At 36.7% G+C, this 12,760-nt stretch overlaps 1 protein-coding gene across 4 annotated transcripts in view; it reads left to right on the forward strand.

The window, feature by feature from the left end:
- Positions 1 to 12,760, forward strand: part of LOC145991102 (disintegrin and metalloproteinase domain-containing protein 12-like) — an 83,732-nt gene that overhangs the window by 59,976 nt on the left and 10,996 nt on the right. For all 4 annotated transcript variants that reach the window (XM_083126843.1, XM_083126842.1, XM_083126841.1 and 1 more), the window contains exons 11-15: positions 4,158 to 4,256; positions 4,700 to 4,859; positions 5,646 to 5,786; positions 6,953 to 7,122; positions 11,683 to 11,875. In XM_083126843.1, coding sequence (XP_082982969.1) covers positions 4,158 to 4,256; positions 4,700 to 4,859; positions 5,646 to 5,786; positions 6,953 to 7,122; positions 11,683 to 11,875 — 763 coding nt within the window. The remainder of the gene's footprint in view (positions 1 to 4,157; positions 4,257 to 4,699; positions 4,860 to 5,645; positions 5,787 to 6,952; positions 7,123 to 11,682; positions 11,876 to 12,760) is intronic.

Consider the following 12,760-nt stretch of genomic DNA (forward strand, 5'->3'; position numbering starts at 1 on the left):
AACTCAATGCGGAAACCAGTAACAGAGCTGAAATATTTTGTGCTAAAACTTTGAATGCATATGTTTCCTGTAAAAAAGATTATAGCTCTGATATTTCATTGTTTACCTACTAAAAAAATATATCCTATACGAGTCATTCCATGCAAAATCAACACAGCCTTTGACCTGACCATCTCCGATTTTCATGAAATTTGGGGAGTTGAAACTATGCATGGAACTTAGTAACTATGAAAATTTTTAGTTTCGTGCGTCTTGTAATTGTTAAATTATTCAAGGTCAAAGTTAGCATAAATTGCCCTTTTTGAGCCCGCTTAGCTATACTAAATCTGCTGTAACTCCGCCACTATTTTGCCTAGGAAGCTCAAATAAAGCTTATTGTACAGGGAATTGAACAAGCTTTCCAGTGATATATAACAAGCCTACCTTTGGATAAAAATCTAATTTTGTCACGTGACCTTGACTTTTGACCTTGAATATCTCAAAACATGTCATCACCAAAAATCGTGAAAAAAATATATTTGGTCCCTCATACCATACTCTAAAACATATCAAAAAATCATTCTGGGACTGCAATGGGATCAGAAGATACAAAATAATATGTGTAACTATGTGACTGATAAAAACTCCATTACATGAACTATGAAGAGTCAAATGTCCCTTAACACTCCCTACAAAATGTAAAGGAGTTATTCTGGGTATAATTGGTCATGAAAGACATAGGTTAGGCACAGGGAGATCCCTCGCCATGTGTGTCAAGCGCAGATCCGGCATATTGTTGACCGCCATATTGAATTCAACGCAAAAATTTCAAAGGAAAGAGGGGTGATGTGATATATCAAATCAGGCTAGAATTTCACGAGAAATGAAGTGACAAAGGATTTTCCAACGTATCTTACGCCAGCAAAAAGTTATGCACATATCTTTCACGTACGATATATGCACATTATAGTGTTGTCAATGTTCCTGTGAGCACACTCGTTGACGTCTCTCACACTCGCATAGAACATTTGGCAATGTAGCATGTGCAACAACATCGCAAGCAGCAACTATGCCTTCTCTCAGATGGTCAATGTCAGGGACTTTTAGTTCATGCACCATTCTCTTCAAATGTTTCTAAAGGTAAAAGTCCTCCTAAGACGTTAGATTTGGGGAATGTGCAGGCCTTTTAATAGATCCCCGTGTGCCCATCAATCTACCTAGAAAATTACCATGGAGAAATTGCAAAAATGTCCACATAGTGTGGTCACACTCTGTCCTGTTTCAAAACTCTCGAAAAGTGTCATATCCCGTACGCAAGGGTGAAAAAACCTGTTCACCTAACAAATCCAAGAAGCCGTCACCATTTAAGGTTCCGTTGTTGAATATGGACCAACCATTTCCGTTCGCCATACATTATACCACATAATTAGCTTACCAGCAACAACCATTCGACTGAGCAAATCACAGGTATTGTATATTATTTTTATTAACTTCACCGTGAACATAAAAATTAGCCTCGTCACTGAAGAATTTTTCATTCCAAAGGATGTGTCACGTAATTGTTTGAGATATTTTTCCCAATATTCTTCACTATTCAACTATTTGGTGAATGTAGGTGATTAAAATCATATGCAATGGTGCGTATACTTCTTTCTCTCCCAAGATGTCAGCGTGATCTCGATGAGTTCCTAACATGTTTGGAGCATTCCAATGCTTTGTTTTTAACACCTCGAAAAGGAGAAAATGGTTACAAGCATGCAGTAATAAATTTTTGCTGGTTAAATATATGTTGGATAAACCTTCGTCACTTCATATCTCGTGAAATTCTAGCCTGATTTGATATATAACATCACCCCCTTTCCTTTGAAATTTTTGCGTTGAATTCAATATGGCGGTCAACAATATGCCGGATCTGCGCTTGACACACACGGCTAGGGATCTCCCTGTGCCTAACCTATTTCTTTTATGACCAATTATACCCAGGATAACTCCTTTACATTTTGTAGGGGGTGTTAAGGGACATTTGACTCTTCATAGTTCGTGTAATGGGGCTTTTATCAGTCACATAGTTACACATATTATTTTGTATCTTCTGATCCCACTGCAGTCCCAAAATGATTTTTTGATATGTTTTAGAGTATGGTATGAGGGACCAAATATATTTTTTTCACGATTTGTGGTGGACATGTTTTGAGATATTCAAGGTCAAAAATCAAGGTCACGTGACAAAATTAGATTTTTATCCAAAGGTAGGCTTGCTATATATCACTGGAAAGCTTATTCAATTCCCTGTACAATAAGCTTTATTTGAGCTTCCTAGGCAAAATAGTGGCGGAGTTACAGCAGATTTAGTATAGCTAAGCGGGCTCAAAAAAGGCAATTTCTGCAAACTTTGACCTTGAATAATTTAACAATTACAAGACGCAAGAGACTAAAAATTTTCATAGTTACTAAGTTCTATGCATAGTTTCAACTCCCCAAATTTCATGAAAATCGGAGATGGTCAGGTTAAAAATTGCACATATCTGTGTTGATTTGGCATGGAATGACTCATACATTGATTTCCCTTCAAAATTGAATATCATTCAGTTTTGACCCTAAATTTCAGCAATTTGCATTAGATGGAGTGGAAAAAGATATGGAACATAAAATGTAGTCTGAAATGTACTGAAAACAATGTTTTTTACCCCAGATTTCTATAACTTTTCTTTGCTGAGTTATCATAATTATCACAACTGTCTGCATAGGCCAAAATGTTGCAAGTCATGATACAAAAATGGCATCCATTTTCAAACGAAGTCTAGTTTTAGAATAATAATGTCTGTTTTGAACTACCCTTGTACAGGGGTTACAACGACAAACAAATAAAAAATTTTAAAAATGGTTGAGCAACCAGTACTGGACCACTTCGTATGGATTGACCCTGAAATTTTATGCAATGTCCAAAAAAACGTAACATTTTTGTTAGAAGGAATAAAAAAAATAAAAAAAAAAAATTTTTTTGTAGAGAAAGAGCATGTCTTTGCAATGATTTTCAACATCGAAAGCTTTTGGTTCCATCATGGCCACATGATGAAAATTCTGATTTTCGTAACCTAGTTTTCCCACCACAGAATTAGGCTACAAGTCCATTATTAGTCTTTTTATAAGCATTTGTAAAAAATTTTGAGTGCTGATGTATTTTTTCTGCAATCCTCATTATTTCGTTAAACTTTGTGTAAAATTTCAGAGAGATCTGATCATTGGTTAAGGAGAAAAGAAATAAAATGTAATCAAGGGTATCTTTTGTCGAGGGTCTCAAGAGTGATAGACAACACTGATTTAATGACATTTGAAAATGCTGTAAAATGAAAACCGTTTGAGACAGAGTGAAAAATATTTAGGAGGTTTCATTTAACCATAAAGGAAGGTTGTATATCAAATTTCTTCGAAATCGGAGATGGTGGGTGACAAAATCTTAGTTTTTTGCGTTGATTTGATGTGGAATGACCCAATTGTTAATTTTGTAAGTAATGTTTTTAATTTGTTGATTGTTCTGCCATTGTGTGGGACTTAGTGAAACCAGGTATCTAGTGTGATATCTTGGGAATATTCTTTATAGAATGTAAAATATTTATTCTGTTACTTCAATTAATATAAAAGATATATGGTAACAATGTTCTTCTTAAAGGTTCGTGTATGGTAAAGTAACCACCTGCATATTGCAACATGCTGTGAAAGCATATGGATGTAGAGCTCTTCCCATTCACAATCTTGGCCATTTGTGGAGGTGAAGTGAAGTGAAGTGCTGCCTATTGATTTCCATGACTTACTGTCACCATTCAGTCTTTTTAAACATGGCTTTGGTATTTATTTATACAAGAAGTTCACCTTTATATGATACCCAATCAGTCAACTGTTAGTTATTAGTTTTAATAATATTAAAATTTGTAATCAAGGAGTCCTGGGTTCAATACCCACCGGAGGCACATAGTGGTTTAGATCCCACTTTAAACTGTAGGTCTAGTCTACCTGTGTATAAAGTGGATGTAAAACAAAAAACTCCAACTCAATATTCAAATTTATAATTTATTAAAATTTTCATGCATGTTGTGCTACTTGAATTACCTTTATTGACCATGTTTTAACAAATATATTATTGTTAATGCCAGAAGTAATAATTTTTCCATTCATTACAGCTACAAAATGTCTACTACTTGGAGTTCATGTAATGAAATAGATCTAGCCATAACATTTGACCGTGGATTGGATTATTGTTTGAGAAATAAACCAGAAAGGTAAGTACATTTAACTGCCTTATTAAAATATGCAGGATATTAGATAATATGTACCATTTAATTTGGAGTTGGTTACATTCCCTAGCAAATATTAGATTATAAGAGAAACATTCTTCTAGTGTATTTACATTTGAAAAATGTAAAGAAATTCTTGCAAGTGATTCCCTTTAGAACTCATACATTAAAATGTGGATAGTAATGTTGAATTTGAAGTCATCATTAAGTTCATTGAAAAAATTCAATGCCACTTAATTTGAACTGCCAATAATTAGTGGACAAATATCTATATCTCGATAGGAAACTTTTATGTTATTAGATACACAGAGGTTAGATTTCAAGTAATTTATCTATAAATTAGTTTTTTTTAATGAAATTTTACAAAATTAAGGTGGAAATAACACATACAAAATACACTTCTCATTGTAATTTGCTTCTTTTTGTAGCATATTTAATGGTCCTGTGTGTGGGAATGGATTTTTGGATACTGGAGAAGAATGTGATTGTGGTTTGGAAGACTATTGTGATAACCCATGTTGTAATGCAACTTCCTGCATGCTGTATGCAAATGCATCTTGTGCCACTGGAGAATGCTGTGATCTCGAGGTATGTGATTGCATTAACATTACTCTTGTTGTGAAATCTTGGTGAGCCTCAGGGTCATGTGATATCTGCAGAATTTCCATTTTCATAATTTCTTTAGTCAGCAGGCCTCCCCGATGGTTCAGTGGCAGCGTCGTTGTCTTGTAATCAAGGGGTCCTGGGTTAGATTCCCACTGGAGGCACACAGTGGTTCGGATCACACTTTAAACTGTAGGTCCAGTTCCAATTAACTTACTCTGCAAAAAGTGGACTTAAAACAGCAACTCAATCAATCAAAATCTTTGGGCATCATCTGTGGTAAATCCTATTTAGTTATTTCATTTGGAATTGTACTGCATCCATACCGATACTCTCACCGATTCCCACCAATAACGATATGCATGCTTTAAAAAATAAATATTGAAAGTTTTTCAAACTAATGATTAATATTAATGTGCAAGTATTTCACTGTGATTATATGCATCAATTTACCAAGATGTTTGCTTTAAAATATTCAAGAATTACGTCAGAAAATTAAATTGTATGTTATATTGTCACAAAATTAAGTTGTTTTTTGCATACAAAACTGGTACAAAAATGGAAAGAAATAAAACCTTGAATTTGCATAATTTCAAGGATAATTAAACTCCTCGAAAGTGTCACATGGCATTTTGCGGAGCCAATACCACTGGTATCTGCTGATACTGATACATCGGCATCGGCTCAACCCTAGTGTTGAAACATTTGCAACAATTCTTGTTATGTGGCCACTTTTCCGTACATTGATTCATATTTATAATGTCTTTGCAGACCTGCACGCTTCAAGCAACCAGCACCCTCTGTCGCTCAGCAGATTACGAATGTGACCTCCCCGAGTACTGCACTGGACACAGTGAATTCTGCCCAGATGATGTGTTCAAAATGAATGGCGAACCCTGCACTGGAAGAAATGTATGTATTTAATTCAGTAGCAGCGTGATTTTGTTTCTTTTTTATTACTCCTCATTCAAAGCATTTACTTCTCTCCATACTTAATTAGAGTAAATGGGAAACTCAATTTTCCTTCTTATAAAAATCTGCATTTTCTGCCTTTCTTTTTTTAACTTTTGAGTGGTATTTTGTTCTCAATAATTATTAAGGGCTAGGACAGATGAATTTGTACTCCATTGATAACACCTTATAATCATTTCAGTGTATTGATAAAATACTGTAAATGATCCAGTATATCCTATAAGTTAGTGTAAAATTCAGAAGTTTTTTAATTTTTTAATGGATATAAAGGTATAAATCCTGTATCCTGGTTTTGTAACAGAAATATGTAATCACCTGGTTTACTAAGGTGAATGAATCATTCAGATTCTTCAGAGAGTGTTTTTTTATTCTTTTTTTCAGAAGAAAGATAAAACTCTTAGGAAGGAACATTGGAATCACTCTAAAACTATCTTCAATTCTGTTCAGCATGAGGTGTGAAAAGTTACCTGTGTGAATAATTTTTAATTATTAAGTCCATGAACATTGGCAGATATTTTTTTACAATTATTATTATTTCCTTGAAAAAAAACTTCTTCTTGAGCCTCCAGATGAGTGGTTATCCAGCACAACTGTTTTTGTATTAATATTGTATTTTAGATACTGTTAGTCTTTTTATAGGCATTTGATATACATAGTTATTCTATATTGTTATTAACTATTAAACCCCTTGTTCAAGAAAAGTTATGGGGGGGGGGGAACTGTGCATTGTGTGTGATGTATCACACAAAAAATTTCATTTTTGGTATGTCATGGAAGTATTTATTCCTTGGATTAAGTAGTATAAGATGAAAACACAAACTCTGACCTGGTCCCTGCATTTTACTCTCAATTTTTCGATCTAATGTACATATTTTTTATTTTGTTATTCTGTTGAAATACTAATTAAAAATAATGCATGTTTTGCTTTTTCCTAATTTGAAACTAACAATGCCTATTTCCAGGGGTGGGGGGGGGGCTAGGTAGTTGACTGAATTGTTACTATTCCATGATTATGCCCTTTTTCATGTCCTAGTTCTGTGTGGAAGGTCAAATTATATGCTTTTATTCTGTTCAAAATTTCTAGGAATATGTTTCCCAATTTTCAGGCATTTTGTTATGATGGTTCATGCAGTTCCCATGACGACCAGTGCAAGTTACTCTGGGGCCCATCTGGGAGGAATTGTGAAGAATTCTACAGGAGGAACAAGGATGGGAATATATATGGTAATTGTGGCTACAATCCTGTCAGAAACATGTATGCCCAGTGTGATGATGCGTAGGTACCTCTTTCTTTGATTTACTTTGGTAAATTTTGTCAATATTTTATCATGTATATATTTTTTATTACATAAATATTTTAGTGAAAAGCTCTTCAAGGATTGACATGCAAATGGAATAATATAATGTTATCTGCTGAGCTGGTGCCATTTTGAACTTATAACAATGCTGATTCCTCCTCCCCTCTTTTATTTGATTGATTGATTTGCTTTATTTTACTACACTTTTTGTGCCACTTTTGGCTAATTTGCAAAGACTGGGATGAGTGATGATATGATGAAATTGATGAATGGACACTCACAAACATCCATAACCAGGCCAGGATTCGAACCCAGAACCCCTGGTTTCGTAGTGCAATGTGCTAACCAGTCCGCCACGAGGCTGGCCCTCTTTTATTTATTCCTGCCAAAATACATACTTGAATATTACTCAGCAATTTAATTTAAGCTCTCTAGTAGTTTTAGATTCATTAATATAGTTGTTGGCTTTAAACCAATTTGCCATTCTGCAGAATTAACTCTTCTTGGATTTTGCATAACTCCCAGGATAATAGAGATTCCAAAGGTATTGTACTTTTGTTGTGCCGTTTTCCTGCCACTTTTGGCTATTTGCGATGAGGACGAGCGATGGTTAAATGAAATTGATGAAGGAACACTAACAAAGTATACCCATGCCCAGCCATGAGCCAGTGTTGTCAGAAAATGAAATCTGAATTTACTTTTACATAACTTCACATCATTTTGTGGCAAAATCTGTATGAAAATGTTTTCCTTATCTTTACGAAACTTAGAAAATGAGTAGTTGAATGTGTACTCTTACATTTCTTGTATCAGTCTACAATAGAACATATGTGTCTTAATTATCACCCTTTAGGGTAATTGCATTGATGAAGATCAGATGAATGGGGATTATAAGAAACTTGTGTAAGGTCTAACAATGAATTGCAGTGATACAATGGTAACACTATTGCTTTGTAATGAAGGGGTCCCAAGTTCAGTTCCCAGTAGTGCATATCCAGTCAACTATAAGGGTTTATTACTTGAATGAATATTAATATATTGCTATTATTATTATGATTCGACTCTTAGAGATTCAGAGACGATGTTATGGGGAGGGTTTTGTGGAGTATAGTAAATCAACCAAGAATAAAAAGAAACAACAACACTCATTTAAGAAGAGCAACGCTTTATGCTGCCACACGCAGACCCTATGCTACGTGTGGTATTCCGTGGACAATAACAGTTATCCCTGGGGAGACCTGTTAACCAACAGACGAACTTTAGCGTAAAATCTAAAATGGTAGGTAGAGGAGGTTTTTGTACTTACGGTTCACGTCAATGATATCAGGTGGATCACATTTAAATGACACATTTATTCAATAAGGAACATAACCTGTGGCATGGCCACCACCAAACATGGACATCTTCACTGTTACACAAAGAACACAAAAATAAATATACAAAAGACTTGGTACTTACAGATCAGCCAATTTTACACAATACGTTTCATACCTGGGGGCCACACTTTTTCACAACCACAAGCCACATCCCGATACCTGGCAATTTATGGGGCATACAAGACACTAGAATGGATAATTCCTGCTTTCTTGAGGTAATAATGATTTTGGGGAGTGATGGATGCACTTTCCAGGCTTTTCATGGAAGGATTGCTGGTTATAACCATGGATGCTCATGGATGTTCCTATGGCTCCGTCTTGCCAACCATGTGGTCCTGATTTCCCACTTTGGGTATGGGGCACATTTCGGCACTTTGGCGAAAATTGCACTCAGAACCTTAAAAGAGGTCTTGGGTACCATATCCTGTGTGATAACACCCACTCAGGTCCATATTTAACTTATATGGGCGTTGGATGCCTATTTCCAGCGTAAGTCCATTGTTCACGGCCCACGCAGCCATTAGCACACTGGTTTTGGCCAGCAACACAACACCTGACCTGCTCTCAGGCAGGTAACAAACACAAGTGAGCTTGAACGCCAAGCTCAGAACATAATAGGACACCTGACAGCCTCCTGTGGGATGTCCCAGCCTTGGAACCCTCTCATTGGCTAGCTGAGGTCATGTGGCTTTTCCTTGTCTGTGGAGGTTCCAATTCTTTCCACCGATGCCAGAGTTATCAGGTGGTTGAAAAATGTAAACAGAGGTGTTTTTTCACCTTTTCTGGCTTATTTATGCCAGATAATTAAAAATGAGTTTACTTTTCATAAATTAGGCATTATTTTACCTATGCACAAATGTTATCTTTTATATTTAATAAAAAATAAGGGCTTTAGCAAATATATGATTTCGAGCACATTGTTTTTTTGTATTCAAGATGGCTACTGTCTACCTGAAAATTGTTACTTTTTAATAAATAAAGCATTTCTATCCATTCCATGGGTGTAGCAAATGGTTTGTAAGCATTACCCATGATGCTAAGCACATTGCGCTGCAACGCCAAGGGTCCCGGGTTCAAATCCCACTCAGGCTTGGTTGTTTGTAAATGTCCATTCATCAATTTCATCATTTCTTCACTGTAAAATAAACTAAATCAATCAATAAATCAGTCAACCATGATGCTAATTGGGGGAAAGTATAAGCCTTTGGGAAATATCTCTCACAAGCCTTTACTGATATTAACCTAATGACTAGGGAGTAGAGGCAGCACACACATCACTAGGGCTCGGAAGTTGAGGAAAAATCCTTTTTTTTCCTAGTGTTCGAAGACGTGGCCCAACGTAATATATGTTCATTTTGGGTCATTGTAGGCCAGAAAAAGGTGGGTTTTATTTGTCCTTTTTTGCCTTTTTCGGCATTTTTTTGGCTTATGGGTCCTTTTTTAGCCTATTTTTAGGTCTTAACAGCTTTTTTTTTTCAATTTCACCTTCTTTCGACTACATTTTTACTGCCCAATCTCAATTCGAATCATCATCAGTTCATCACCTCTTAAACATCCTTTCTGTAGTAAAGAAATATATATATATACACACACACTTCCGGTTCCGTCTATTTCTCCTCAAACTGATGATGCTATGAAATTAGCGAAAATTTTGAATTTTTCTACTGTCCGGTGAGTGTTTCCTTTTACCTTCTTTGATTTTTACTTAGCCCTTTTGGCCCTCCTTGCTTTTATCCATTATATTTATATAATGTATATATATGTATAAAAAAAGTGAAAGAGGAGAGAGGAAACACTCACCGGACAAAGAAAAAATCCAAATTTTCGTGATGGTATGTCACATCTTCAGGAGTAGAGAGACGTTGTAGAACTAAGTGACTCGAGGGAAGAGTAAGCATGACCTGCAGTGTTGCCAGGTCCCAAAGGAAAAAAAAGTGTTGACAGTACCACAAAAAAAAATATCTATATATATATATGGTTCTTTTGCCTGGCTTGTCGAAAACTGTGAGTGGTTGGGGGGAAGGGGGGGGGGTTGGGAAAAGGTGGTGGTGAGGGTGAGGATAGGGGATGAGGAGCGTTACTGGGTGGCCTTGTTCAGGCCTGGAGGTGTGGTTGCATTCATGGTCGATATGTAGGCCCTCTCCCATCTTCTACGTATTGAGGTGTTGGTGGATTGGGACAAGGAGTGGACGATCGCTACCTAGAAGCAGTCATTAAAAGGAATATTGTGGTGATTGGTGTGAATGGCAACAGCAAAGTCCAGGTTTTGGGTAGAGGTGCGGTGGTTGTTGATGCGGAGGTTCAGGGCTGTGGATGTTTCCCCCAGGTAGAAGCTCCCACAGATGTTGCACGTGAGGATATAAATTAGGTTAGAGCTGTTGCAGGTTCCTTTGAACGTGAATTTGCCGGTGGCAGTGTGGATCTGGAGGGTGTGGGAAGTGACAAATATGGGGCAGGTTTTGCACCTTGGGCGGTTGCATTTGTGGGCAGGTTTTGCACCTTGGGCGGTTGCATTTGTGGGCAGGTGCGAGTTGATTGTGAGTAGGTGGATTGTGGTGGACCAGGATGTTTTGGAGATTGGGAGGGTGTTTGAAGACAACTCTGGGCTTGGGTTTTTTTCTGCTTTTAGGTCCTTTTTTTGATATTTTTAGGTCTTTTTTTTTTTTGGCAATTTATAGGTCTTCAACTTCCGAGCCCTACTAATGACCCTTGCACTTAGGTTGGGTCTGTGGGTATTTGTGTGTGGGCATGTATGCCCAATCCTTGATTGGTCATACAACATTAGCCTATCTGAGCTCAGAGTGAGCTTAAAAGAACCACCCAATGAACCATCCACACTGTGGCCAGGATTCAAACCAAGGCCTTCGGTTGAGAGAATGTTAGTCCACCAATCAATGCTCTGTCACCAAGCTGGCCTTTCTAAAACAATATATTTCTAGTTATTAGAAATAGATTATAGCACAAAATAAGTGCAATATTGCATTCAAAAGTGAAGTTAAATTACAGCTTAATTGCTGTTTGGACCTGTGCGTGTAATCTTCCAAAGTGTTACCAGTTTTTCTGTTTCTGATCCGTAGTTGTACATAGAAGAAGTAATAAGGTGGATTAATTGATATTGTCACGAATTTCAAAATCAGTTTATGGAACTTTGTCTCCTTTCAGTGATGTCCTGTGTGGCCGTCTACACTGCAAGCATTCCAGCGAAGGCCTCGTGTTTGGTAAGGGAGAAGTGGCTTCCACCGCCATGAACAAAGGAGGAAAGAACTATGTATGCCAAAGTGCAGTTCTCGATGTCGGACTTTCTGATACAGATCCAGGATTGGTACCCAATGGGGCAACGTGTGGTGAAGGAAAAGTAAGTTTGACATGATATTGAGGCAAACAGACTGTGTGTTTTTGGTTAAGTGGTAGCTCTGAACACCTGTGGGATATTTCTAAACTTCTGACGTGATGTATTCCTTCACCCCTGCACTAAAAACCACATACTAAACTTCAAATTATGCAGAAATTTCAGCAAAAAAATGCAGGCTCGATCAGAACTTGAACCTGGGTCTGGCATACCGTTCAATTACTCTCCCAACCGAGCCTGATTTTGCCTAGTTTTTCATTATCTCTGAAGATAAAACTTTGTGATTTTTGTAGGTAAGAACTCTCCCACCCATGCCAGAGTTAACCAAGATCACTTTGGTTTTCAGAAAAATAAACTCAACTCAAAGAAGGACTACATCAAGATCTCTTGACCGGGTGTCTACCAGTCAAGAAAGTCCTGAAAGTCAAGAAAAAGTAAAGAAATCAACAAGTAGGTCAAGGAATTTGGCTATCACAGTGACTGATTGATTTAATTTATTTTACTTCACCTTTCTGCTCCTTTGGCTAATTGCGAAGATGAGGATGAATAGTGGTAAGATAAGATGGATGAAGGGACAATCACACAAATATATAAGGACGACAACATGAGCTTCACAGAAGATTATGCTGGCTGTGAGTAGACTCCAGATCCTTGCTAGTCTGCCAAATGCAGTCCAGGATGCATTAATAGACAAAGCAAGTCTAATTCTCTTGTTAAAAACAGCTTCAGTTCTCTTCTTAACTGGCCTTTTGTTAGGAGTTTTTCATTAAATAAATATTTATTTTCATAATTGCTAATTTCCAACTTTACCTAAGTAGGGTCGAATAAATAAAGGTTAAGAAAAATGAAAAATGGTCAAGAGAAAGTCAACAATTTTGGATTTGTTATTTT

This window comes from Lepisma saccharinum, chromosome 8 (assembly GCF_977018435.1).
Source record: "Lepisma saccharinum chromosome 8, izLepSacc3.1, whole genome shotgun sequence".
In the NCBI taxonomy this organism is placed as follows: domain Eukaryota; kingdom Metazoa; phylum Arthropoda; class Insecta; order Zygentoma; family Lepismatidae; genus Lepisma; species Lepisma saccharinum.